General features: G+C 40.0%; 5 protein-coding genes across 8 annotated transcripts in view; 1 reads left to right on the plus strand and 4 right to left on the minus strand.

Moving 5' to 3' along the window:
- Window positions 1-2428, plus strand: part of LOC131320226 (nuclear pore complex protein NUP205) — a 28791-nt gene extending 26363 nt beyond the window's left edge. Inside the window, exons 43-45 of the mRNA XM_058350851.1 lie at window positions 987-1106; window positions 1178-1310; window positions 2021-2428. Coding sequence (XP_058206834.1) covers window positions 987-1106; window positions 1178-1310; window positions 2021-2104 — 337 coding nt within the window. The 3' untranslated portion in view covers window positions 2105-2428. The remainder of the gene's footprint in view (window positions 1-986; window positions 1107-1177; window positions 1311-2020) is intronic.
- The window catches only part of LOC131320229 (ribosome biogenesis regulatory protein homolog), a 79454-nt gene extending 55547 nt beyond the window's left edge, over window positions 1-23907 (minus strand). Inside the window, exon 1 of the mRNA XM_058350856.1 lies at window positions 23897-23907. The gene's annotated coding sequence lies outside the window, so the exon portion shown is untranslated. The remainder of the gene's footprint in view (window positions 1-23896) is intronic.
- LOC131320232 (uncharacterized) lies at window positions 10960-13985 on the minus strand. 4 transcript variants are annotated; one of them, XM_058350861.1, is made up of 9 exons: window positions 13792-13983; window positions 13429-13559; window positions 13135-13204; window positions 12736-12818; window positions 12457-12495; window positions 11679-11749; window positions 11493-11607; window positions 11279-11406; window positions 10960-11144 (listed from the first exon to the last, which is right to left on the minus strand). In XM_058350861.1, exons 1-8 carry the CDS (start codon window positions 13835-13837, stop codon window positions 11332-11334), a joined length of 630 nt encoding a protein of 209 aa, XP_058206844.1. In that variant the 5' UTR covers window positions 13838-13983; the 3' UTR covers window positions 10960-11144; window positions 11279-11331. The 4 variants fall into 4 exon arrangements, with proteins under 4 accessions (XP_058206844.1, XP_058206843.1, XP_058206842.1 ...); XM_058350860.1 differs by having other exon boundaries at window positions 10960-11166; XM_058350859.1 differs by having other exon boundaries at window positions 10960-11172.
- LOC131320230 (peroxidase 25-like) lies at window positions 16037-17813 on the minus strand. The gene is made up of 4 exons (XM_058350857.1): window positions 17539-17813; window positions 16971-17150; window positions 16744-16906; window positions 16037-16549 (listed from the first exon to the last, which is right to left on the minus strand). The coding sequence occupies exons 1-4, from the start codon at window positions 17743-17745 to the stop codon at window positions 16128-16130; spliced, it is 972 nt and encodes a 323-aa protein (XP_058206840.1). The 5' UTR covers window positions 17746-17813; the 3' UTR covers window positions 16037-16127.
- Window positions 20578-25549, minus strand: LOC131320231 (SPX domain-containing protein 1-like). Its single transcript, XM_058350858.1, has 3 exons — window positions 25170-25549; window positions 21787-21910; window positions 20578-21218 (listed from the first exon to the last, which is right to left on the minus strand). The coding sequence occupies exons 1-3, from the start codon at window positions 25473-25475 to the stop codon at window positions 20779-20781; spliced, it is 870 nt and encodes a 289-aa protein (XP_058206841.1). The 5' UTR covers window positions 25476-25549; the 3' UTR covers window positions 20578-20778.
- Between the last annotated feature and the right edge of the window lie 1729 nt (window positions 25550-27278).

The following is a 27278-nucleotide window of genomic DNA, read 5'->3' on the forward strand; positions in this document are numbered from 1 at the left end:
AATTCTGCTACCTACTCTGCTTGCAGGCAATTCTGAGGACCCATCTTGGGATGGAGAATCTCACTTAGCCTAGAAAATGGAAAAGAATGGGTTGAGAGCTTTAATTAGTTATCGTCTGTAACATTAAGTTTTGGTTGAGGCCTTGGGCTACCAGCCCAACTAGCGCCCCATATATTTAGGTGTTGATTAAGTTAACGTTGGTGTTCCCTTATTCCACGTGTTTTGGTCATGCTTACTTGTTCAGGTGCTTATTATTTGGACTCCCGCTTGTTAGATTCCCCTCTCTTAAAAACTTTAGCTGTTATTGAGGGCCTTACTTTAGGTGTTTATAGGTTGTGCTCTAGGCAGTTATACGTTACATGTCCAGTTGCTCCAAAAGATTAACCTGTTCATATTTCTAGCTATTTACCTCTTCCTTCACGTGCAGTTAGACAATGTGGTTGGTATATATACCCCTTGTTTAATTTGCATAGCTTTCATAGTAGGTTGTCATCCTACAGGTTATCGGAGGTCAAGGTCTTCGTTCAAGTCTCGATACGTTTTATTGTCCTCTTTTTGTTTGTATACCTGCACTAAATATTTGCATGTTTTATAAGTTTTTTTTGGGCACATAGTGATGAATGGATTCAGAATTTACAACCTCTTACTCAACTCTATATGTCACCGACAGCTTCGTCACCAAACCAAATTCCAACAAATCGAAACCATCACTTTTAACTCAATTGTTTATTATGGCAAATCCAATTTGTTTAATGATGGAGAGTATAGCGGTTAAGGTCAACCACATGGCCATGCTATCAATCTCAACTGAGGATTCCGATTCATATGCATTTCTGTATTTTTAGTCAATGCTGTTGGGTTTTAAACTTTCCAGTTACCATTTGTTGGGGAAGCTAGTGAGTTTTTTTGTTACCATTTTTCATTATAATTTCCTTTCATTGTTTTAATAACTGTGCTGTTATCCAAATTATTATTGGTTTCTGCAGGAGATATATCGCAATGGTGGAAATGTGCCGGATCGCCGGAAACAGGGATCAGCTTATCAATTTACTACTTGTGCTTGCAGAGAATGTGGCGAACATTATCCTTGTCCATTTTCAGGATGGGTATGCCTCCTATTACTTGCATTGCATTATGGTGAAGTTATTTGTTTTGTTGATGGAAGTTTCTTCTGCAGTTCTTATCTACCCAACCCAGTTGCAGCAATGAAGACGATAACGTACAGTTCCAAGCCTGACACTGGGGAGGATATGCCTTCGCTATGTGAAAAGTTAATTCCAACTTTAGAAAGACTAGAATCGCTAAGTGAGGTATGTTGTTTGAATCCCTTGGAACTCTTGGGTCCTCTAAGTAAATATTTGAGTGCAAGATCCATTTTGTATAGCTCACTCCATTATAGCTAAACTAAAATTTGTGTAAAAGTTCCACATGTCGACTATTGAGTGTCTCTGTGTAAGGGAAAAGTTGAGTAATGGTAGAAGTGAAAATTTTGGTAAAAGATGACAAGCGTCCTGTTTGGGTTGCATGAGATTCGAGTGTATAGAAAGGGTATCAAATTTTGAGTCAGAAAAAGGGCTAGGGAGAGAGATTCTGCCTGCCATCCTAATTAAGTTACAGATCAGCTATTTCCCGATTGACTCATTGGGCAACGTTTTCCCTGTGATTGGGGCTTCGTTAGTTGGAAAATAATGGAATCCTGTAATTGTGACTCTTTGGGAAATGTTTTCCCTGTGATTGGGGTTTCACTAGTTGGAAAATAATGGAATCCTGTAATTGTGATTTACTACATTTTCTGAAAAGGATTTTCCTCGACAACAAACAAAATTTGCATTTCCTCTGTTTTCAAGAATGAAGCCTTTCCTTTACACAATTCTTTTTGTGCAACTTGAGTTCCTTCGCACTTATCCGAGTAAAATACGAGATGATTTCCTTGCTCGGAAACAGTTCTGCTGTTAAATTCCAGTAACTTGTGCAGTCTTGTGGTTCTCATATTGCTAAGTGCTAACACTTGTGTCTGCAGGACAAAACGGGTCATAACCTTAAGGTTTTCCAACGATTAGTATACTCACTCAAGGAAATTGCAATTCAAAACTTAAGTTTATGAGAGGAAAGAGTTTCTGCTTCGCTTCGACCGCAGCTTTTCACATGACTTGAGTAAAATTCCAGGTCATTTGTTGTACTATCATGTTGTCCCGCGGATGGCATATGCTTCTGTAATCTTATAAGTATAGGTAAATGTATTGAGTTATGTAATCTCCTCGCGGTTCTGTGTAAATGTTTTTGAATTGTAAATTATATAGTAGCGGCTTTTTACCCATGATTTGTTGGTAGCCAGATCTCCCTTCATTCTGCAAGGCTTCACTTTCCAGTGTAATTTTTGGCCCTTGCGGTCCTGATTTCATATAGCTTCAATTCAATTTCCAAACAAGAATTTTGAAATGATGAAGAAGTGTAGTAATTTTCTTTGTTAGCCCTCTCTTTTGCTGGCCTTGGAGTGAGGATGCTTTAATTTTCCGTCAATGATTAACGGGATTATTAAAAAAAAGTGAGTTTTCTTGAAAAGGAAAGTGAAGTGTAAACAAATTTATAAAAGTAAGATAATGCAAAAAAAATTTACTCATCAAAGTAAGGGAAGTTTAGATTTTTTCCTCTTGTCCATATTAAAAGTGGGAGGCAAGTTTATCTTATCTTCCCCTCTTTTCTCTTACGGTATGTTTGGATAGTCGGAATGAAGAGAAAAGATTATGTCCATCCGGCATTAGATCTTTAGTAATTCAATACTTTTAGTGATTTCATTTGAGTGTTTGATAATTTCATTAATTTTATATAGAGAATATTTATATTACATAAATATATTAGAGTAAAAGAATTTCTTCCTTATCCTTAGTTATTTGGTCCTAACGACTATTTAGTACCTTCGCTTGCTCGTTGAAATTGCAGAGGTGACGAATGAAATTCTTTCTCTCTTACTGAGACAATGATTGACCAAGAGCTAGCTTGAATCTGTCCGCTGAGAAGGAGCTCTAATAGATTCATCTCTGTGATTAAGGCCATTCAAAAATTACGTCTTTGAGATTTAGGCCGTTCAAATTACGGTGAAAAGAATCTTCACCTAGGGGTATAAACAGTTCGGTTTGGTTGTTTAGGTAATTTTTCCAAATAAAATTGAAAATTCCGGTTTGGACATTTACAAATTAAATCAAATCACATCAAACCAAATATTAGTAGTTCGGTTCATTTTGATTTGTTTGACTGGTTTATTCCGATTTGTTACTCATGTTGCAGCGCCACTCAGTCAAAAAATTCTGCATTTTATAAATAGCTCATACATTTCAATTGAAAATCCAAAAAAACAATTTCAAATGTGATGATCAATAACAATTGGTGTCTAAGACAACATTATACTACTACTAGTTACGAAAGTAAAACAACCAATAGGTGCTAGAACTACCCACTAAAAACACAGAACATTAGAGAAGAAAAAGAATACGCCGACTAAAAACACTTCTCACTCTCAATCGCCTCGATTTATTTCTTATGAAACTCTCAATCAAGATCCATTCTCTGTTTTCCCAAGAAAAAATCCCCCAGACTTCCCTTCCCTTCCCTTCACTCTCTCCTCCCGTTTTCCATGGCAAATTTCTTTTTCATCTACATTGATAAGGAAATTTCTCTGAAATTGGGTTTAGATTCAATCTTAGCCGATTTTCCTTGAGTGAAGAGTAAAGCCAATCTCACACAGTAAGCCCTCCCTCGCCCAGAACACGACGGAGATGGTGATCCACGCCATCACCGGGATTGGCCTCTCATGAATCCAGTCCCTCACAAACACAACCACGACTTGCACTTGCAAATGTTGTGGCCAACACCTGTTATCTTCTACACTCAAATCACTGCCAACAGGGACAAGAGGACCTGCCACCAACGTAATGCTACTACCCAGGAGGACTGTCACCCCCAAACCACTGCCAACAGGGACAAGAGAAGCAAATCGTAGAAGAGCTCGAAATAGGTTGGTGTCGCCATGGGAGACGAAGTGTAGAGTGAGATCTAGAGAGAGAGAGGAGGTTGATGTGATGTGAGCAGAGCGTTAATAGCTTTTTAAGAATTTTTGGAATAAATCGGGCCCTTATGGTATTTGGAATAAATCAGAAGCAACGGAATAAGTTTGTTTGTTTGGAATAGGAGTTTTGCAATTCTATTGGCTAGTTGCACAACTTCAATTCCAAACAAACTTATCTTAAACCTATCTGTTGCTTTTGATTTATTCCGAATACTTTAAGAGCCTGATTTATTTCGAGAATCCGCTCTCTTGAAAAGCTGTCAACTCTATGCTCAAATCACATCAACCTCCCCCACTCTAGATCTCACCGTCTTTGTCTCTTTAGAACTCACTCTACACTCCGTCTCCCATGGCGATGCCAACCTATTTCGAGCTCTGTTTGCTCCTCTTGTCCCTGTCGGTTAGTGGTTTGGGTGGTGGCAATCCTCCTGGGTGGTGGCATTACGTTGGTGGTTTTGAGTGTAGAAGATAAACAGGCGTTGGCCACAACATTTGCAAGTCTCGCGCAAGTTGTGGTTGTGTTTGTGAGGGACTAGGTTCATGAGAGGCCAATCCCGGTGATGGCGTGGATCACCGGTCTCCATCGTGTCGTGTTCTTGACGGGGGAGGCCGGTTGAGGGCTTACTGTGTGAGATTGCCACTCTTCACTCAAGTCGAAGTCTTCACTCAAGTCGAAGGGTTGTGGAAGTCTTCACTCAAGTCGAAGATTATCAAAATTAGGCTTTGGAAGAAAATAGAAGATGAATTCCGATTTTCGAGATTTCAAAAAGCACGCCGAATTCCATTTTAATAGATTCCCTCTCTAGATCTCACCGTCTCACATGGCGATTGAGAATTTCAAACTATCTCGAGCTATTCTTTGGTTCTCTACTCTGGCCGGGGTCGGAACCCTACTGGTTGGTACTACTTTGGTTGGTATGAGTGAACGAGACAAACGTGAGTGAGTGAGTCAGAATATTCGCAGTTCTTGCTCAAGTTGTCATTGTCTTTGGGTTGGAGTGGCTTTATACGAGGCCACTCGTGGTCACGGCTTCGATCACTCGTCTCCGTCATCTTATGGCGGTGGAGGCCGGTTTAGGGTTTACTTGGTGAGATTAGTTTTACACGTTATGTGGAAAGCCACTCTTTACTCGAGTAATAAGGTTGTGGCCAAGACTCTTCCTGCCTTACTCGTAGCCATTCTTGCTTTGGTCGACATTTTTGCTAAACGGGATGACGCCTGTGCCGTCACAAAGGTGATCTCCAGCCATCTCGCGATCACTTAGTGGCAAGATTTGAAGTTGGAGGTGGCACCGAAAAACATTCATAAATATTCAATATAAAAAAGAAGTGCACATGTCCTAAGATTAACCAATAATACCAACAAAAAAAAAGGTTAATCATTCATAGTTTAAAGTTCTATCAAAATGGAACTCGGCTTGTTTTTAAATCACGAAAATCACAAACTTCTATTCAGTGCAAAAGTAGGTAAAGAAAGAAGACTAGAAAATAGAAGAAAAGAATAGAAAGATATGAAACAAAGGAAGCCATCATTGGGAAACTTCTTATCTCACTTCTTCATGGCAACCAAAGTTTTTTGTTGACTAGGCGTATAATGATAAGTGGAAGTGTAACTTTCTAACTGCATTATTTCTTTAAGCTCCCGTATTCACTGTTTCTTTAAATCAAAATAGTACTAGGAGTCTAGGGCACTAGCAGTAAAATAAGTTTATTGTTGGTATACTTCTTTTCACACTTTCATCTCTTTTCTCCATGGTTAGGTGTGGCACTTGGATGTTTTCCACTCACCAGTTAGCTGAGAAGTTATCTACTATGTGTATGAGCTGTTTCTGTGTGCGTGGGACCACTTGGTCTGTTGTGTGTATAGTTCAGAGACTTTAGACCACATGAGGAATTCAACCTTTCCCTGGTTGAGCAGCTTGTTTTTCAATTGAAATCCTAATAACTGCTAGCTATGTGTGTGTGTGTGTATACAAATGATACTTATGCTGGTACCTTGGACGGGATGCATGTTAGACATAAGGCCAGATTGGTGGCAAAGGGTTATGCTCAGCGCGAAGGGATTGACTACAATGAGGTCTTCTCTCCAGTGGTGAAGCATGCATCGATTCGCATTCTATTATCTTTGGTTGCGCAGTACGACCTCGAGTTACAGCAACTCGATGTTAAGACTGCATTTTTGCATGGCGACTTGGACGAAGAGATCTATATGTCACAACCAGATGGTTTCAAGGTCTTTGGAAAGGAAAATTGGGCTTGCCGTCTTCGCAAGTCACTATATGGCCTAAAGCAGTCGCCACGACAATGGTACAAGAGATTTGATCAGTTTATGGCTACGCAGAGGTATACTCGCAGCAGTTTTGACCATTGTGTTTACTTTCGTAAACTTCGGGATGGTTCCTTTATCTATTTGCTCTTATATGTTGATGATATGCTAATTGCATCTAAGAGCAAGGTGGAGATTTCTCGGTTGAAGGCACAACTGAGTTCAGAATTCGAAATGAAAGACCTTGGAGAAGCAAAGAAGGTCATTGGGATGGAAATTCAGCGCAACAGGAAGCAGGGCACAGTTTGCTTATCGCAGACTCAGTATCTGAAGACTGTACTTCAACGGTTTGGCATAGATGGCAAAGCTAAACCCGTTAGTACACCGTTAGCCCCGCACTTTAAGCTCAGCGCTTCGATGTCACCTCGTACTGATGCGGAACGAAAACAGATGGCCCAAGTTCCGTATGCCAACGCTGTGGGATCCTTGATGTATGCAATGGTATGTACCAGACCCGATATTTCACACGCTGTCAGTATGGTTAGCAGATATATGCATGATCCAGGAAAGGGTCATTGGCAGGCCGTGAAATGGATTCTCAGATACATTCAGGGAACAGTTAATGTTGGCCTAAAATTTGGGAGAGATCAGAAATTTGGTGATCAGCTTGCAGTTGGTTATGTAGATTCAGATTACGCTGGTGATCTGGATAAGAGGCGGTCAACTACTGGTTATGTTTTCACTATGGCAGGAGGACCAGTTAGTTGGCGTTCGACTTTACAGTCCACGGTTGCACTATCTACTACGGAGGCTGAATATATGGCGGTGACTGAGGCCATAAAAGAAGCCATCTGGTTGCAGGGTTTGATTGGTGATTTGGGTGCCAAACAGGAGCACATCAATGTCTATTGCGATAGTCAGAGTGCCATTCATTTTGGCAAAGAATCAGGTGCACCATACCAGGACAAAGCATATAGATGTCCGTTTTCACTTTGTTCGGAAAATTCTAGAAGAAGGGGACATATTGCTTGAAAAGATTGCCACTGCAGACAACCCAGCTGATATGTTGACAAAGGTTGTTACTGGGATCAAGTTCAATCATTGTTTGGACTTGATCAACATCTCTCCGGTTCAGAGCGCCTAAGGGCGCATTGGGGGCAGCATCGGATCTTGGAGAATTGTCGCCAAGGTGGAGATTGTTGACTTTTGAGGCCATGTTTTGGCTCCATCCTATACAAATGCAGATTTGCATTTACTCAGAAGATTTGGCGTGGGTTGCATTGAATGCAATTCATTCTCCCATGTGGGTGATTGAAGTCAAAGATTGGCAGCCTATGAAGATTTCTCAAGCCACGCTCAAATCAGGAAAAATCTCAGGCGTGGATTTGCATTGATCCTCGCATGGCCATGAACAGTGAAGTTTGCACAGCCTATAAAATTCGAGCTTTGCTCCATGTTTTTGTATCTCTCTTGAGTGAGAGACCAGAGAGTGGGAAATCAGAAACGTATCTGATTTTGTATCAGTTTGAGAGAGTGTGAGTTTGAGTGATTTGTAATCCTCCTCCTCCTAAATATAGTCTGGCTGCCCCCCGTGGACGTACCCGATTTTGGGGAACCACGTAAATCTTTGTCTCTGTGTTTGTGTGTGTGTTTGTGTTCTGGTTTGATCCTTAGTTTCCGCAACAATGCATGCGTGCAATGAATGAGTCAGCCCGCCCCTTGAACACTCTTCTTTCTTCTTCCCACCATTTTGCTTTCTCTTAAATCTGTCCCATCGATAACTTCACTGTTTATGTTTTCCAAAAGAAGCTTCCAGACTCTATTTGTTGTCTCTTCATCAACATCAACTTTAGGTCGTGCTTTCCGTTTCCAGACTGGATCAAATGAACCTTCAAAAGGCATGACGGTCCCATGTCCTTGAAATAAATTGAGCATTCTCAAGACTTCAAGCTGCACGTCATAGAACATGGTAGTCCTTGTCCCACACAAATCTGCAACAATCAAGTTAGACAATGTGCATGATGTGGTTGAACTCTGCCCTTTCTCAATCCTCTTTTTCTTGTAATTTGCTGGGAAATATATGGCAGGATTTCCAATATTGGTATACATATCTGCTGGAATCATTGCCCAGTATTCGCGCAAAGCAGTGTAATGACATCCAATCACATTTGTGGGGCTGTGTTCTGCCTCATAACTCATGCATTGATTTCCTCTTTCTAATTTCTTTTGCTTGTTCCCCCTCATAACTCATCCCTTATATGATGCTTTCCCCGTTCATCATGTGTTTCATTTGAGAAAACAATCTGGCATTTTCCTTCTATAGGGGCATCTTGGTCACGACCCTTGAAATGTTCATGAAGTGGGTCAGTTCTGTTAGGGGTCTGGGGATTCGGTGCTCTTCTTTCTTGGTTTGACATGCAATCTTTGACCACTTCGGCATAGTGGGATACTTGGGTTCATAGGCAATGCCTACTCGTGTATACTCATTTGAATTTGATTCAACTCTGGTATAGAAGTTTTGTGCATGTGATTCTGATTCTGCATTGGTTTTTGACTGCAGCCTAGACGAAGAGCATTCTTCTTCCGTCGCTTGGCTTTCGGAGTCAAAATTTAATTGTCTTTTGCAGAACTTCACTGTAGGTGGTGCAGGCTCCATATCAGTAGTTCTGCTTGTTGCCTCTGCAGTGGGAGTACTAGGGGTTTTGTCAAGTTTGTTTTTTGGGTCATATTTCCTCTTACCCATTGGGGTGTCTGCGGGGCACACAGGCTTTCTAGTCCTTTTTGGCTGGCCTTCTCTACAACCACTTTTGGCCAATGTTTTCTTCTTCGTTCTTTCTGTTGTGGGCTTGTGTTCAGGTCAATTGCAAGGTTGCTTGCCTTGTCAGGGATGTGATTCTCGTTCAATCGTGTGGAAACAACACAAGCCAAATCTTTTGGCAGCCCCTCAACTTCAAAATCTCAGGTATCAATATTGTTCCCTCGCTTCTCCCTTCCGTGATTTGCTCTTTCGTCAATGTTCAAAACAACTATATCATGAGCTTCCTTGTTTTCTGTTGCTTTCTTGGACTGATCAGGTGTTATGGGTGAAAACTGCGAGGGGCTATTCCTGCTCGAGCATGTAAATATTCTAGGTGGCGAATTGGTATCATGGGCGGGTCCAGCAGGAGCAGAATTTTCATCTGTAGGAGACAAATTCTACGTATCATATCAGTTTAACTGTTTAAGGAACCAATAGAATCAAAAGCAGATGTATTGGTAGCATCAGAAATGTTATTTCCCATGTGAAAGAAAATAGGGTTGCGATTCTAATATGCATAAATGTCTTTTTATAAGCCTAAAACTACATGTTCAGCCCTATTTCAATATTCATGCCCATCTGGTTTGACTTGCCTAATTGGTTACTGTTTCAACATTTTTCAGTCTTTAGTGTTAAAAAAATTACCCTCATAATTTAGTGAAAGTAATTCGTCTTGAAAAGAATGTAAATGAAAGAGTAATTTTCATAATTGACCCAGTATCATTTAAAGTTCTTTGAGGAATAAAACAATAAAAAATTAAAATTGACATAGATTTGGTTAAAGTTGAAATAAAAATAAGCTAATGAGTAGGCAAACTAAAATGGAAGGGTTCTTTTTGCACTTCAACTGCGGACCATCGCATGATCTTTTACTTTTTTGATTTTTCTCATCGAGACGAATTAATATATAAAAATTTGACGTAAAACTAACAAAAGCAAAAAATACTTTGAATAAGGACAACCAAAAAGTTGTGGTGTACAACTTGTCACCAAAAAGAACTAAGGAGAGTGTATGATATAGCAAGTGATAATTTTTGACATCACAAATGGAGCCTTAACAGCATAAGGGGTGCTCTTCGCAAGTCGTATCGAAGCAATGAGAAGATTCGCTTGACTTGAGTGAAGAGTATATGTTTCATTTGGCGAAACCTTATGGAGTGATTGGGTCAATGGGGATTGTTATACGACTATCCGCTATCGGGTTTAGCTGGTTGTTTCATTCAGGTTTTGTTCATTGTGGATTTGTAAGCTTTTGAACATGTGATTCATTATTCTTTCAAAACTATCCATCCATTCTTGATTCATTCTGTACAGTCGAGGTATCAATTAGGGACACTTTTTTATACGTGAACTGTGTTTAAGCCTGTCATTCCCTTTCTTACATGCTCCTTTTCATTTGGAGATGAGAACCTAAGTCAATTTGTGGAGGTATCTATGGAGGGAAAGAAAGAGATGTAAGAATCGATAGAATTTTCTGCATTCACAAATTTCATCGTTCCCATCGCTTCTTGTTTAGTGTTTAGGTCTGCATTCGACAATGGATAAGGTGATTGTGAACTATACATGCTAAATTTACCCTTTGTTTGGTTCCTAGTGACTTACTTACAAATGGTAATTGAAGCCCTTTACTTGGGGGATCATAGAGTCTTCCGGCAAACAAATAAACCACAAATTTGATGAGTTCTGCGCATGAATTGGCTGAAAGAAACTTTAATCTAGCCTCCAACCATCAAGCAGGATTATCATCAATCGGGTGAGAGTTTGGATACAAAACTAGTAAAAACCCGCGTAACAGCAAGATCCATTGTCAAGGGAAAAAACATTACAAAGGACTATTCAAAATTCTCCTCCTGATTGCATACTTAAATTGGAATTGATTATTCCGGATTTGTTCAGTACAGTATATGAAGAAGCTACAATGTTCCTTCTAAACAGTCGTGTTGAAAGTCTGATGAATACTCAAAGCTGTACACACTTAGTAAGTATATGCAGTATGTTCTATATGCGGTGTCACGCAGCTGACAGAAAAACCTCTTTTACCTGCAACTGAACATAGAAACATGCAATCAGAGAGTGTGTTGGTAGCTACAAAGGCTCATTTTTCAGGAGTATCGTGGGTGGTCTGAAATAAAACGAGACTGTAGATACATACCTCATGGTGCTGTCTCAGATAGCATCGGAAGGTTAGAAGTTACCGTGGAGCTCTTATGACTGCTTTGGACCGCTATTTTTTGAAGGGCCGGCTCGTTCTACCATAACATCATAAAGTTGCTTCCCATTCTACTTGGAGAAAGACAACACATAGAATCAGTAATGAGTTTGGAAATTGGATAGGATACGTAAGTTATGCACCCTTTCATACTTACAAAAATTACTGGGAAAAAATGCACTTGTCCTTCTGGCTTTGTTTGTGTCTCCTTAAAATACACCAGAATTGGAAAATTTGGCCACCAAAGCTCCCAATTTACAAATGTTGAGTATCTGCAAAAAGAATGCAGTGTCAGCAAACTACAATAGCCTGAAATATGTGTGCGGCGAATCATTCTACTCACTTCCACCGGTTTTTTCCACCCACAAAAACGTTCTCCTCCGATTCCTCAAGCTGGTCTCCTATTTTTACCTCCTGCATCCACAAGATATCAAACATGTTTAACATTGATGCAATTCAGGTGGATCCACAAACCAGAAGGGTTATGAAATAAACAGTATGAAAAGATTTTAACGACCAATAGACTCGTCGTATTGAGGAAAAACTTCAAAAAGAACCAAGAGAAAGTAGCTACTATTCTGCACACTAAAGTGCTTCCCAATCGCAGAGAAACCTGTACCTTTGCATAACATGAAAATATCGAGATCGAGATCGAGAGAGAGAGAGAGAGAGAGAGAGAGAGAGAGAGAGAGAGAGAGAGAGAGAGAGAGAGAGAGAGAGAGAGAAGGTTCGTAACATTTGCAACACTTGGGCATCTAAACATGATGTCCATTTGATTTGTAATCACCCGGGAACCATCACCCTTGGAATTGCATGATGTAGGATGTCTGGATTGCATGTTTATGTAACCTATTCAAATGATTTCTCACATTTATCGTGAAGGATTGTCATATAATAGCTGGTACCCCAAATGCCTACCCGCGGCCTGAGTTTTAGCTTTTACTTGTCAACACTAAACAAGCCAGGCTTTGGTTTTCAGGAAACCTCTAAAAGGATAGTGTCATGGTGCATGATATGAAATCACAGAGTTCTAAACATTTTATATTACAAAATTTGTCTCTTTGGTTCAGAATTGTACTCAAACAAAACTTTGCTAAAATGGGAAGAGAGAAGGAACGAACCAGGGCTTCACCATCGAAGACAAATCTCACCCTAGTCGTCTGAAAGAAGAAACTAGAAGTGTTAGATGACCTCAGACCACAAAACACGAAACAATGGATGGCAATATGAAAGCCAACAGAAACGGAATAAACTGCAGTATGCAGTAGAACGTGGTATTTTAGACATGCATTAGCATCAAGGAAGTACGTGTTTCCTGTGGCTGTTAAAACATTTTGTGTCTCGTACGGAGCATCAAAGCACAATAATAACTCATAGATCTGTACACGGAATATCATTACCTGGAACAATAGGAGCAACCCAAGAAGACCAACTGGAGCTGCTGGTAGTATATTGTTAGTGTAAACTAAGCCACCAGCAAAACCTGTTGCATATAAATTTCAGCATCAAAATAGAGAAGAACATTTAGACAATTACTATCATGATAAATGAGATCTTAAGCAAAAGCCATTTCAGACTAAGGATTATGGCAATGCAAAAGGGACTGCTGAGATCATAAATGATATTTTTTTAGATCCTTTGGATTTTTACTCATCACATACTAGAGATTGAACATTATTTGTAGATGCATAGTAATTTCCAAAAGGCACCTGGAAATGCTGCTTCAAAATTTTACGAGGCAAGTCTGAACGAATTTCACTTTATGTAGACTGATTACAGTAGATGTATTCAATACTCACCAAGTAGGACAATTGGTATCCGATAATCTGGATCGGGAATCACAGTGTCTTTCGTGACCTTCTTACCAAGCTGAAAAATTTCAACACAATAGAGACATAAGAGTATCAGGCCAAATGAAATCCCATCTCCAAAAGTAAAACTTGTATATGTAAGACCTGTTACCGGATCAACTACCCTCACTATCCTCAGATACGATCGAATTAAACAGCATAACAACAAAAATTCCAAGAGAGTACAAGTGAAATTGATGTAAAAATGAAAACTTGTGAGGTAAAGAGTGGAGTATTATGAACCACTGAAGCTACTATGCGGTTGCCGCTTCGGCGCATACTGACATCTCTTCCCCCAAAACTTCTGCTATGGAATTCCACTTTTCCATAATATGAGCTCTGAAAACTTCCTAGTAGTCCACCCAATTCTCTATCTGTTTTTGAATACACATAACAATGTCAGTTCAAGTTCGAAATATGTGCATAAATTTGTATTTCTTCAAAAACCCATTGTCTTTTTTTTTTTCCTTATATCAGCAAAAAAACCCATTGTCTTGTTGGGACTTCTCCTCAGTTTGAAATCATGAAACCATAAAAAGAAGGCTTGAAAATGGGAAATCTACTAAAGTTATCATCAAATGGAACTGGAGAGCAAGAAATGCTTACTCTGTGAAGGGAGAAATCGAGGAGATGATAAGAGAGCGCTCTCCATTGTACCGTGCGTGTTTTTCTGTTTTTGTTTTTGGAAAACAGAAGGATGTGTTCTTGTTGTGGAATGGGCGAGCGGTTGTGCTTTGCCGGAATTCGTTTCAAGATAAGGAATGGATTTACGCTAATACCTTTCTCTGTCCGTTTGATGATAACTTAAGACACCTGGACGCAAACTTTGAACCCAGATGTTGTTTTGCTACCCGGCCGTAATCTTTTTCATATAGACGCAATCTTTTTCATGTGGCCGCAATCTTTTTCATCTGGCCGAAAACTTTAAACTTTTTTCCGCAATCTCACCACGACGATGTCGTTTGGAGAATTTGTAACTCGCGTTTAAAGCTCCACGACTTTACATAAACCCACCCTTCTCCCCTCCTCGTCGTGCACAGTGATAACGCCTTTCCGTATTTCAAAAAGAATCGTGCATAGTGATCACGCCTTGCAATATTTGGCGGCCAGATGCAATTTCAAGCGGCCAAGTGTAGTTTCAAGCGGCCAGATGCAATTTCAAGCGGCCAAGTGTAATTTCGAGCGGCTATAATACATGTAAAATACGAAAGAATCGTGTACAGTAATTGCGTCTTTCTGTATTTGGCGGCCAGACGCAATTTAAAGCGGCCAAGGGTAGTTTTAAACGGCCAAGTGTAGTTTCACGCGGTCATAATTCATGTAAAATACGAAAGAATCGTGCACAGTGATCGCGTCTTTCTGTATTTGGCGGCCAGACCCAATTTAAAGCGTCCAAGAGTAGTTTTAAGCGGCCAAATGTAGTTTCGAGCGGCCATACATGTAAAATACGAAAGAATCGTGCACAGTAATTGCATCTTTCTGTATTTGGCGGCCAGACGAAATTTATAACGGCCAAGGGTAGTTTTAAGCGGCCAAGTGTAGTTTCGAGCGGCCATAATACATGTAAAATACTAAAGAATTGTGTACAGTAATTGCGCCTTTCTGTATTTGGCGGCCATACGCAATTTCAAGCGGCCAAGGGTAATTTTAAGCGACCAAGTGTAGTTTCGCGCCGCCATAATACATGTAAAATACTAAAGAATCGTGCATAGTGATCGCGTCTTCTTGTATTTGGCGGCCAGAGGCAATTTGAAGCTGCTAAGGGTAATTTTAAGTGGCCAAGTGTACTTTTGCGCGGCCATAATAAATGTAAAATACCATAGAATCGTGCACAGTGATCGCGTCTTTCTGTATTTGGCGGCCATGCGCAATTTCAAGCGGCCAAGTGTAGTTATAAGCGGCCAAGGATAGTTATAAGCGTTTAAGTGTAATTTCTCGCAGAGATAAAGATTTAATTGAAGCCCTCCCAGCCACCTTTTAGGAGAGACGGTAGAAAGCGGTCCGACAGCCTGCCCCCCCTCTCTCTCTCTCGAATTCTCTGGTTTCTTTCTTCTCCCTCCCATATCTTACAGGTACATCTCTCTCCTTTCTCAGTTATAATTAGTTTAGTTTCTATTTCGATTATTTTTAAGTCGTTGTTTAGGGACTTCAAGCATAAACTCTCCTTCCGAATCAGTCTGCCAATTTATGTTTTAATTTTCCCAAACAGTGGTTCACAATTGAAGCTTTACAGACCCAAACACAAATCTGCAAAACCAACAGTTCTCAGCTCGGTAAGGGTTCGTTCGAGTTCTATTCTTTTACTAAACGAATCAAACCCAAGCCTCGTTATAGGCTCATTTACACAAGCCCAAACCTTTAGAGTGTTAGGATAGATTAGGCTCGCGAACCTTGAATCAAAATATAAATAATAGTTTGCGGAGGACTATTCATAGAAAATACTTTGGTGGGGTATATATGCATATGTTGTGGAGATCTCAGATAAGGTTTTTAGTGTTCTTGATCGATTTTTTGTTTTTTAAGTTTTCGGCTTATATTAGGTAATATTGATACATTGCAGTAAAATAAAAATCATCAAACTCGAGTCAGAATTCGGCTCGTTTGAATTTAACAAGTTTTGACAAGCCAAGCCTGAGCTTCGAAAATTTTAATTGAGCCTAACTCAAGGCTGAGTTCAGCTCGATTCAGTTTGTTAAACTTGAACGAGCCGAATCCACTTGAGCCCAACCTTTGAAAGTTTTAGACAGCCAAACTCGAGCTAGACCAATATTTTATCAAGCTTAAGCCGAGCCTCCCAGGGTTTGGATCGATTCGGCATGTTTGCACTCCTATATCTAACACATCAAGAAAATATTTAATTTTGCCTTCTTCATTACTTTGATGAAACCTTTTTACAAGTTTTCACACACATTATGCATCTTACAACTCTTCCCATTTTCTACCTAGTTGAACTTTGAGCACATCTTCCGAATTTCCCCCTGTGCCCCAATCTTCACCTCAATGCCACTCATTTTGATCATAGCCTTTGGAAACTCCAAATCAAATCTCAATCCCAACAACCCTCTTATGCTGCCTGCATAGTTCTGAACGATTCTACCAGTTGCAGCTTCTCCCAAGAGCCTCTGGTCCGACTCTAGAATTCCGTTGCCATCGCGCACATTCTTGAAGAAACTTGCGTCGAATTTGAACTGGCTATCTTTGTCCAAGGCCACGCGTTTTGAGTCATCACCATCTTTGGGGCAAATTGCTTGTAGCTGTGGTAAGAATGCTTGATTAATGGTTGGATCTGCATTGCCTGTGGTTGTGAAGTTGTATAGACGATATCTGAAGAACAAACAATCTGTTTGGCCGATGGAATGTGCTCCTGCAAAAAAAAAGGTACCACAAAATAATACTACATGTTACATCAATTCCCCATTACAAGTGAAAACATTCTAAAGAATCTGGATTGGGTACAAAGTGGACCTCGAATGAGCCAAAAATAAGTTGAGAGCTAGTAACTCCGTTTGTTTTACAGTTATGAATAGGCTTCACTGAAAGAGAAACTGAAAGCATTACCAACTAGTGTAACAAGGTCATGGTCATCTAGGCCTTTAGCCATAAATTTCTGCCTCTGAACTGCAATGGAATCTGTAGGAGAAGGTAAATTTGAGGCTTCAGCTTTGGAAGAGATCCTGCCGTCTCTTCTTCCTGTTGGCACTGCCCAACTTGGTCCATCACTCTGACATTTTATCAAACTATCAGGTATAAGTATATGCCCATGAGAGAGAGAGAGAGAGAGAGACCAAGACAACAGCATCACGGGCAGCCAATGCTAGTATGTCAGCACAGGAGACAGCTCCCTGGCACAAGGCCTCTATCTGTGTTTTTGCATCATCAATTACTTCAAACCCTCTTAAACCAAGATTTGGCAATGCATTCCTCTCACCAGAAGCTCCTGTTATCAAAATGGAACCATCGCAGCCCTATGGAATAACAAAGTGTCATTTTTGGTGCACAAAGCTCCAGCCAACCGTAAAACCTCAGAGAAAAGAAGATGCGTGGTTCTTCTATGTGATCATGCGTGTAGCTAATAATGGTTACAATGAATATTTTTCAAGAAAAGTAGGAGCAAAGTGATGATGTGACTGCATGTTATTGGCCAGATGCGCGGGAACAAAGGGAACGGCCGACTAAGCTGGTATTCCAGTGCACTCCAAACTGTTAATGTGTTGAAAATCTTAAAATACATGAATCTCAAGACAAGATCGATATCATGGTGTTGGAGAGAGAGTAGGCATGTGGTTTTCACCGTAGTTAATCCTAATTTCAAAGAATTGGAAATACCCTTGTGTTGATTCAAAGATTCATTACCTGAACAAAACAGTCATGGAAATGAAGCCTAAGCAAGCCAGCTGCAATGGTCGGATCTTTATTGAAGTGTGCTTCAACAGTGGCCCTGATTATTTCCTCTGCTTTTGGGCAAGAAGAAGAATAGAACCCTGTTTCCAATCCTCCTTGGCCTTGTACACGAAAACCCATTATCAATATCACTAACAAAACTGAAAAAACAACCTCCATTTGCAATACTTAGTGAGTGGAGAAAAATCCGCACAAAACTCATTGTGCACCACTAGTACTATTTATAGACGATTTGATCCATTAAGCTTCTACTGTAGTTTTGATTGTTTTTCTCTCCACATTTTCGGGCTTTTCTCCCATTGAGGTAGTCCCTTCCTTTCTGTGGAGACGTGTGGGACCATTGAAGATGTTGGTATCCAAACCAGAAAAATTAAGATGGTGGATTATCTTTTAGAGTTTCATGCGGTTACTGGAGAGCTGGAGAGAGAGTTCACTGAATATAGAGTTTGAAAGGAACTTGCGCTTATCTTTGATGCCTTGGCTTTATTCCTACTTTGCGCGTTAGACCTCACTCTCTCTACTTTGTTCTTTTCCTTTATTCCTAGCAAATATTGTCATTGCGTTCACATTTACTATTTATTTTTGTGTTTGAGTTGGCTGATTACATGCAAGTATCATTCTCATGCAATATTTGCCTTTACTTCAGTTCCTACTTAGGTAGGATATTGCAAAAATTCTAATGAATTTTCTGGACTGCAACATGAGAGTAATATGTTACTAGAGTTGACCTTTGTTGCTATATACTGGGAGGCAGCAGGTTTATTTGAAGATTTCAATGCATTTTGGAAGCTGGGAGCATATAAAGTCATCAGTACATGTAGCCAATAGCCATATATTATCTGCTCACCCCTGTCCCCATCTTTACCCATCTTTAATCACTAAATAAGGGTTATGATCCTCAAGCCATTTCCTGGTTCAATTGAGGAATCAGACAAAAATGGTTCTGATCAACAAAACGATAGGTGAAAACAGTGAAATTCAAGGCCACTATCATCTTATGCGGTATCCAGATTGTTTGGGGATGCACGAGATCCTCTGTACCTAAATAATTTGTATCTACATCCTTATATAATCCCAACTCTGTGGTAACACCCCGATTTGGTGTTCATTGAGATTCTCTGGTGATTTATGTGATTGAAAATTCCTCAAAGAGGAGGACAGAGGTACCTAGGTATGGATAGCCCCTTGGCAACATAGTTTGTGGTGCCTAAGCACTTGGCTAAGCAAATCCTTCTTACCCAATGTGAACATGAGAAAGGTGCCATCTTTTGAGGTGTGAACCCAAGGCCATTGTAAGGCACAAAGATATATAAGTGGCATGCTGAGTCATCAGCGCTTCAAAAGGTCTTGCATAATTGTATATTAAAACAGCTACATTGCCAAAGCTGGTGAAATGTTAAAAGGTACCGAAGTGTCACCCTTTCCAGTTACAAATACTACCTCTCCACACGCGAGCAGACCTGCAATAGTTGGTCTCGCGTATTGAATTGCACTCTCCACACTTGGTAATGGTTGCAGGTATTGAAACTATGCCAACTTACTTGATCTTCTCTCTCAAAGATGATGTATTCATGTTCAGAGATTGTTCCTAAGAATGAAAGGAATGAGTTTTTCGCACATCTATTGTACACCAACTCCCTTGATCAGTTGGCACAGTCAGAATCCATTTTCCTCTTTACATCCCAAAATTTCTATTTTAACACACGACACCGTCAACAAATTTCACGGGCTTGGTCTTACTAAACTGTGGCACATATAGCAGTTTGCTTTCATCATTGCTCTGATGCAATAGTCTTCCTGTTATTCACATAAGCAACCAATAAGCCACAAGTGCAAACACAAAGTAGGGAATACGGATCTGGAAACACACATGATTTTATTATTTAGGCAAGTCAGATTACAATAATGAAGGGCTTCTCCTTTTATAGATATAAGGAGAAACATAAATTCACAACAAGAAAAGCATATCTTACATGGGAGACAAGCATATATTCGTATCTTACATAAGACAAACAACTTTCACTATTCTCAAAGGAAATTAAATGAGTAAAGACAAAGCAACAATATTCTCTCACCTTTACTTTGAACTTTTTTTTTCACTTCAGACACAAAGTGACAAAGAGTCGCACTTTTGCTCACAATACACCAAACTAGTAAATTAACAACTAGCAGATGGTGATGACTTCAATCTGAGTAGTACTGCCATGCTGGGAATCATCTGAGTCATACTGCTGGAGATGGACCTGATATATCGGGTGGTCACGGTCTCTGTCCTCCATTTCATACTAGGTGTGAATTCCATCCAAAAGATACCGAATTTTTTGGTGCCATTCTTCTGGACCTTTCTAGGAATAGTTTGGTGTTGTTTTATTACTAAATATAAACCATTATAGTCAGTTTGGTTCCCCGTTTACATAGTTTTTAATTTATATCCACCAAATTTTCAAGTGCAATAATTCTAAGTTTATGTTGTCTTTAAGACTGTATCCACCAAGTTTTCTTTATACTAAAACTGTTGAGATTAACTACTGTGAGATTCTTGACTCATTTTTTCCATTTTCACTGCAGGATTTAATGTAATCGATTACAAAGGTGCATACTAGTTTAGTTGAATGATATCGTGAAAAAAAAAATGTAGTACAGAAGTAGAAAAGTTAATCTGCGGTTTGGTTTCGTTCTTTATGCTCAAAAGTTCTATTCCGTACCAAAACTTTCCAATCAAAGGACTGATTCAGCCAAGTGTCTGGTTACTCAAATAGATAAACCATGTCTGATTTTCAACCTAAATTTATATGCTGTTTGGTTTGGCTTCGTTCTCTATGCTCAATAGTTCTGTTCTAGACCGGAAATTTCCCAATGGAAGGAACTGGCTCAGCTCAGTGTCTGGTTTACACCCAAACAGACGAACCATATCTAATTCAACCCAAATACACATCAACAAGTGTATTGCTCAATCTGCTATTTTAATCTAACTGGGTGCTCCAATGCAAATTTGTGGTAAACTCTGAATTACTGGAATTACTATCAAGGAAAATCACTAAATTTCCAGACTTAAAGCTTACACAAGTGGGCTGAAAAGTATGCATTTTTTTACATGTGGTAGTGTCTAATACATGCATGAACACAGAGAACAAGAAAATCAAAATTACGATACAGAACTGACACTTTTGTAATGCCCTCCGCAGCATATAACTACTTCGCTATTTGTTCCAGAACAGGAATTGTACTCCACGTATCCTCCATTCCATTAGCCTGGAGTGGTGGCAACGAGAATGCGCTGACAGTTGAGCTTTTGCTCCGAATTTCTTTCAAAGCACGCAACGCTGAGATTGTGCTCTTCATATATAAGCTTTCCATGTACTCTATCTCTGCTAGTTCCTTGGGACCTCGAAGGAGGCCATCATTCTCAGTCGTGGTAGAAGTTGAGGTTTCATCTCCAACATCCAGCTGATCAGTTGAAGTTGGGGGTTCGTTTATAGGGAAGAGACGATCAAGCAATGCCTCACACTCTTTCACGAGTTTGGAAAGCAAGTCAGTGGTGAAGAATGGTTGTTGTAAGACTTTCTGAATGTAGGGAGAGCGGATGAGAGCTCCGGTTCTTTTGTCGTACTTTTTGAGTATCTTTACCAATCCTGTCAGCATATCGAGGTGAAATGAATCAGTTTGAGCCATTGGAGAAAAATAGATAAGATTTGGGATCTCCTGAAATCCCACAAGTTGGCATGACAAATGAGAAGATGTTTTGGGCAAATAGGAATGTAAGATGAACTTTCAATTGAATCATTTCCCATGCTTCTCATGATCCATAAAGTTTTCAGCCAATAGAAGATTCAGATTCTACCAACTCTCCAAGCTCAATGAGCAGTTGAAGTTTGTATAACCTGGGCCTCACAGAAATTTAAGCTATACCCATAATCTCTCTGTTTGATGTCATTTCATTTTCCTAAGCTCGATCATTTAAGCCAATACACCACTTTTATGGTGATGATTCAAATCCATATCCACCACTTTTACGCATTTCCTTTTTTTTTGAACCCTTCTCACAATACATGCATGAGGCCGTACCATGATTTGAATAGCATCAGTCAAATTGTAGCTTTTGGCTCCAATAGTGGTCATGGAAACAATAAAAACATGAGATGATTTAACTACCATACTAGCCTCTGCATAAAGGTAAACGAAAATGAAAATGGGAACTACCTGTATAGTTAAGGGCACTGTAATTCTCCAACAAAACCATCTCTCCATGGAAGTCCACAATCTCCTTCCGTATGTTTATCTCTTCGCTCGAATCTTTTGCCTTTGCAACTCTATCTTGCAAGTCCTGTAGCCGAACCCAACAAGAAATTGTCACCTCACTAGACCTTGAATATAAACCCAAATCATCTCATCTTACTATCTATGCTTATAGAGTCAGAGATGTGGAAACCACAATAACGACTAGTAGCCTCACAAAACCATTATCAATACAAGAAACTAGTTTCCGTTTGACCAAAAAAAAAAAGGAGGAAGAAACTAGCCACCAGAGAACTTATACACACCAGGTTTGGATATTGCCTGTGGGAATCCAAAATGTGGAAGTCACGACGACAAACGAGACAACATCCTGACTTTTTAGACACGTGACATCAAAGGGATTGAGATGAAATTTAACAGAGACAATAGTTATTTACATAGAACCACCCAATGAGAATTTTTTCTAACAGAAGTCGGAAGAAAAGAAAAAGAATAGTATAATCTACGTGGACATAGATGTGGGGTTGAAAGGAACACCAGCTAGCTGGTAGATTAATGCAGCATTTAGCGCAGCTTATAGAGGTCGCAGCTTGTTAATGCTGCAAACAGCCTTTACAGTTTGGGAGTACAAGGGTTTACTATGACTCTGCTTATAGTTATAGCTTATTAAGGCCACTTATAAAGTGCTTTCAACCAGTGGTGGAGCCAAGATTTTGACCCCCCGCTTAATATACATATTTTTTATTGGAACTTGTACTTATTATATCACAAGGTTTTTGCTTTCCAATACTTTACATTTGTACTTTGAAATGATTCTAGCATGATGCAGTTAAAGTATACCAATCATTTTGATTTTTTTCTTTAGGCTACTTCTATTGTCACGTGCTTTTTTATTATTTATGAAAGAAATTGAGAAATGAGAATGTAAAATAACTATTTTTTTATCAAATCAAACCAAAATTATCAAGATTATAAGTAGCTATACAGGAATAATTATCAATAATATTCAAAATCAGGTATATACAAAATAAAATTTTTAAAACTTGGATGCTTGAGAGCTGAGGGGGGGGCATTTTCACTGAACAGCACTAGAGATGTTGTGAGACCTGAATTTAAAGTTCGCAGTGGATAACCGGACACAACTATCTGGCATATGCTAGCAGAAAATTTGCGCATTAATCTATTAAATTAAACGTAAATTAGTTAGTTCATAACAATCTCAAAGCAAAGGGTAAAGCTTTTATGACAGTTTTCCCTCGTGTAGTGTCAGCAGAGGAAAACTAGCGACTAGCTGCTCCAGCGAAGCTGTGAGTTCATGAGAAAGTGAATGAACGAGCCACGCTCCTAAAAGGACTGACCATCTTTGTATTCTTCTATTCCCCAATCCCTTTGTGTGATATAGGCCTAAGAGATCCTGAAAGCTATGAAGCACCGACACCTCTAGAGGTCGAGGTATCGCAGTGTCAGACACGGGGACACCGCGGGGATACGTACGGGACATGCCACGTGGCGTGTCCCATACTTTAATTTGAATTTTTCAGGGGGACACCGCGGGGACACGGCTGGGGACACGGCAGGGGTCAAACTGCAATTTTTTTAAAAAATTTGGGGGCCAAACTGTAATTTTTGAAAAAATTGGGGGTCAAACTGTAAATTTTTTTAAAAAAAATTGGGGCCAAATTATAAGCTTTTTAAAATTTTTGGGTGCCAAACTATAATTAATTATTTATTTATATATATAAATAAATATACACGTGGCGTGTCCCCCGCCGTGTCCGTATCCCCATTTTTTTAGAATTCCCGTGTCCCGGTGTCGGTTTCAGTGTCCGTGTCCGTGTCCGTGCATCAAAGCCTGAAAGTGATCCAGGATACCAACGAGATGCTGAAGGCTTGGGTTGACAAACCTTGAGGAGATAACCCAAGGCAGATCCTAGAGAGAGCGCAGTAGTGGAAGGACCAAGAGATTTTTATGAGATGCTTGGAGATAAGGGCTTAGGTTGTGATAATACCTTAAGATAATACAAGTGTCCTTATAGGTGGAAGTACCCTGAGATACTAGGTGAAGGCACGTGGCAGGGCCCCAGTGGCAGCCCGGGTGAAGGGTCAAGGCCTATGACCTATTGGATACAGGGTGAAGGCACGTGGCAGCCTAGGCGAAGGGTCAAGGCCTATGACCTATTGGATACAGGGTGAAGGCACGTGGCAGGCCCCCAATGGCAGCCTGGGTGAAGGGTCAAGGCCTATGACCTATTGGATACAGGGCGCAGGCAGGTGGCAAGCCCCCAGTGGCAGCCTGGGTGAAGGGTCAAAGGCCTATGACCTATTGGATACAGGGTCAAGGCACGTGGCAGGCCCTCAGTGGTAGCCTGGGTGAAGGGTCAAGGCCTGTGACCTATTGGACCAGACATATGGAAGTCAAAGGTTATTGGGACTGAAGTCTGTTGACGAGGGCCAGGTAGAAGGCCTTCAATGGTTAAGCAAAAGGTAGGGATCAGACATGTGAGGCCTCGGTCGTAGGTCTCAAGGAACTACCGGTCAGACATTATACTAGTCGGAGGTCACGTTGGCCAAAGGTCAACGATATGTACGGTAGCATATCATTAGACCTTAGGGGCTGCGCGAATGTCAGGTGCTAGTTGAGAGTTGACCGCGTGGTCCGATGTTTCAATGGGTAGGTATTATACAAATCTTGAGAGTTGTGCTTCAGTCAGCAAATCTACCTCTTGTCTCTAAGACTGGCTTAAGGTCTAACTCCAGAGGGAGTTCAGACCTTCAGACGATCCCATGAGTTCAAGGCTCCATTCCACAATCCTCCTTTGTCCCTGAGAAATTGGGCCCTACCTCCAACCCAAGTATGAGCTGTCTGGCAACTCAAGGGATGAGTTGCCATTCAGATAGGCCCCAAAGGCCTAGCACTGCATGACAACCCTTCGCTCCTCAAGTCGTCGGAATAGTCCTCACTCCTCAAGTCCCTCAGACTTACCTACACCCTTCAAGCCCGTTCTTCAAGAAGAAGAACAAATAGCAGACCACGAGCACCATTTTATATCAAGCCATGAGTACATACGTAACCTTAATCATGTCAAATATTCTTACTTCATGACAAAAACTCTGTAGGTATACATTAGTATATAATCACGGATAGACACGTAAATTATGTAGCAACGTAAATACGTCGATTAGTACTGAAATTACGGATAAGAGCACGCTAACATTGCATTATACGTATTAGACGTCAATTAATTATGAGTCAATGCAACTGCCCGCAAAAACTTAGCACTAAATACACTATTCTTCTAATCACGATCAAAACACGTAAATCGGATATTAAGGTACTCGATAATTACCTTTAATCTGATGATGTACTCTTCCTCTTTCTCCACGAAGAACCCGTTGAACTTCTCGATCTCGCCCTCGAGCAACTCGATGAAATCGGACTCCTCCTTCGTCATCTCCGCCGCAACTGTTTCTTCCTCTGCACCACCACAGCCGTCCGTGCAATCTCCCAGCCTCGGCCGCTTGGCCCTGTTTTCGCCCGCTTTGGGCTCGATGAGCTTCAGCCGCTTCTTCAGATCCTTGTAAGACAGGAACTTGTCTCTCCACTCGGGCAAGGTCTCCTCGATCTGGTTGCTTAGACTTTTTCCGAACTTCATTTTGTAGAAGAAAGGATTTGGGGACAGAAATTTTCTCGGGAAAGTTGGTTAAGAAAATGGAGGGAGGTGGTGGGTTTGTGGAAGGGGTGTTATAATGGTGGGGTCAGAATATCCGTTAGATTGGGAATATTCTTTTGTTTTTTCGCTTCTACTGAATTTTTTGCCATCAAACATAATAATTGATCTAGGGGCCGGTGCTGTGCATAGTTGTTGTGTACATTCGGACCGTCTGTCTTAATAATGAATAGTCTGGATTGTCGAGATGGTTAGACAGCTGAAATTACGCACAACAACGAGCAATTCAGACCATTGATTGTCGAGACGAACGATCCCGATGTGAACAACATAATGATCGATTTTTGAGGTCAGGCCAGAGGTTTTTTTATTATTGTTTATAAATGTTCTTATCTCGATGTAGATGATCTCCTTTGCCGAATGGGAGAGAAGATTAGTTGAGGTCAGTAGAAGTTGGCTCGAGCATTGACCTTTAAAAAAAAACGAGAAATTATACTTTTTAGTAGTATTAGATTGGGAAACGGGTTTTTTCTTCTTCTTTTTTCTAAAGATATTTACGCGGTTTCGAGATGCCACGTGGCAGTGGAGTGGCTTGGGAGGGAGCTGGTTGGTGAGTGTAGCCATTGGTTTTGCTTTTCTTTCAAGTGAGTGGAGAAACCAATGTTATTATTGGTGGGAGGTTTTTATTTGGAATATATGGAAGAAAAAGAGATAAAAGGAGATAAGAATAGAAGGAAGAAAAAATTTAAAAAAAAACCCCTTCTGGGATGGTTAATTACTTCCTTTATAAAATGTCTTGTCTACATAGAGAATGGAAATAAGTTATAGCGAGAGAATTTAATTTTGTTTGATTTCGTTGAAAAAAACCAAGGCAAATAACAAGAGAAATTAACGAATACGGCAGATAAGGGAAATAGAGAGGAAAATAAGAGAGAAGTAACTTTCTGTCAAATTTCTCTTTTAAATCCATCAAGGTGTGCTCAACTTAAAAAAATTATAAAAAAGTTGACAAGGTAGGTAACTGTCACCTCATCTATCTGTATAATATTTATGTACTTTATTACGCTGTCCTCTTTTGATCCGTTCAATTATTTACAGTACTCCGCACTCATAAAGAACACTCCTACCTGGAAGGATCTCTCGAGACATGTGTCTTTGTCGGCGCTCCAAGTTAAGAATGAATAATAAGTGATACTAGTATCCAACAGGATATTCAAAAGCAACATTAATCAAAAGTCTGAAAACTAAATCCAATATCAATCATGATACTTTTGTTAAGATATTGACACTTAATATTCGTTTTATTTTTCTGGTAACATTTATCGAAAGTCTAATTATATATGGTCGCTAGCCTGTGTCTCATTCAATCAAGACTTTCCCAGGAAAAATATAAGGGCTCAAAATTAGCTTCTCAAAGAGCCGAGTACGGCTTGAGCCGAGCCAAAGTAGACTTTCACTTTCATCGTCCTAGTTTAATACCGAAGATTGGAATAATCCGAAGGCTTGGGGAATATCCGTTGCAGTTTCCAATGCGTTGAAAAAATCAAAACGGATAAATTTCACTGACACCCCCCTGAGGTTTTTGATAATGACAGATATCCCCTTTATGTGTGAGAAATGACTGTAAATCCCTGTGGTTTCAATGTTCATTTTGTTAAAATTGGCTCATTTTGTCATGTGTCACCCTTTTTTTACAATATAATAGTAACGAATAAGAATGTCTCAATTCTCATTTCTTTGGACCTAAAAGTAATAAATTTGTACCTTTTAACCAAGACAGTTTTTTTT

Source organism: Rhododendron vialii, chromosome 3a, assembly GCF_030253575.1.
Source record: "Rhododendron vialii isolate Sample 1 chromosome 3a, ASM3025357v1".
Classification (NCBI taxonomy): domain Eukaryota; kingdom Viridiplantae; phylum Streptophyta; class Magnoliopsida; order Ericales; family Ericaceae; genus Rhododendron; species Rhododendron vialii.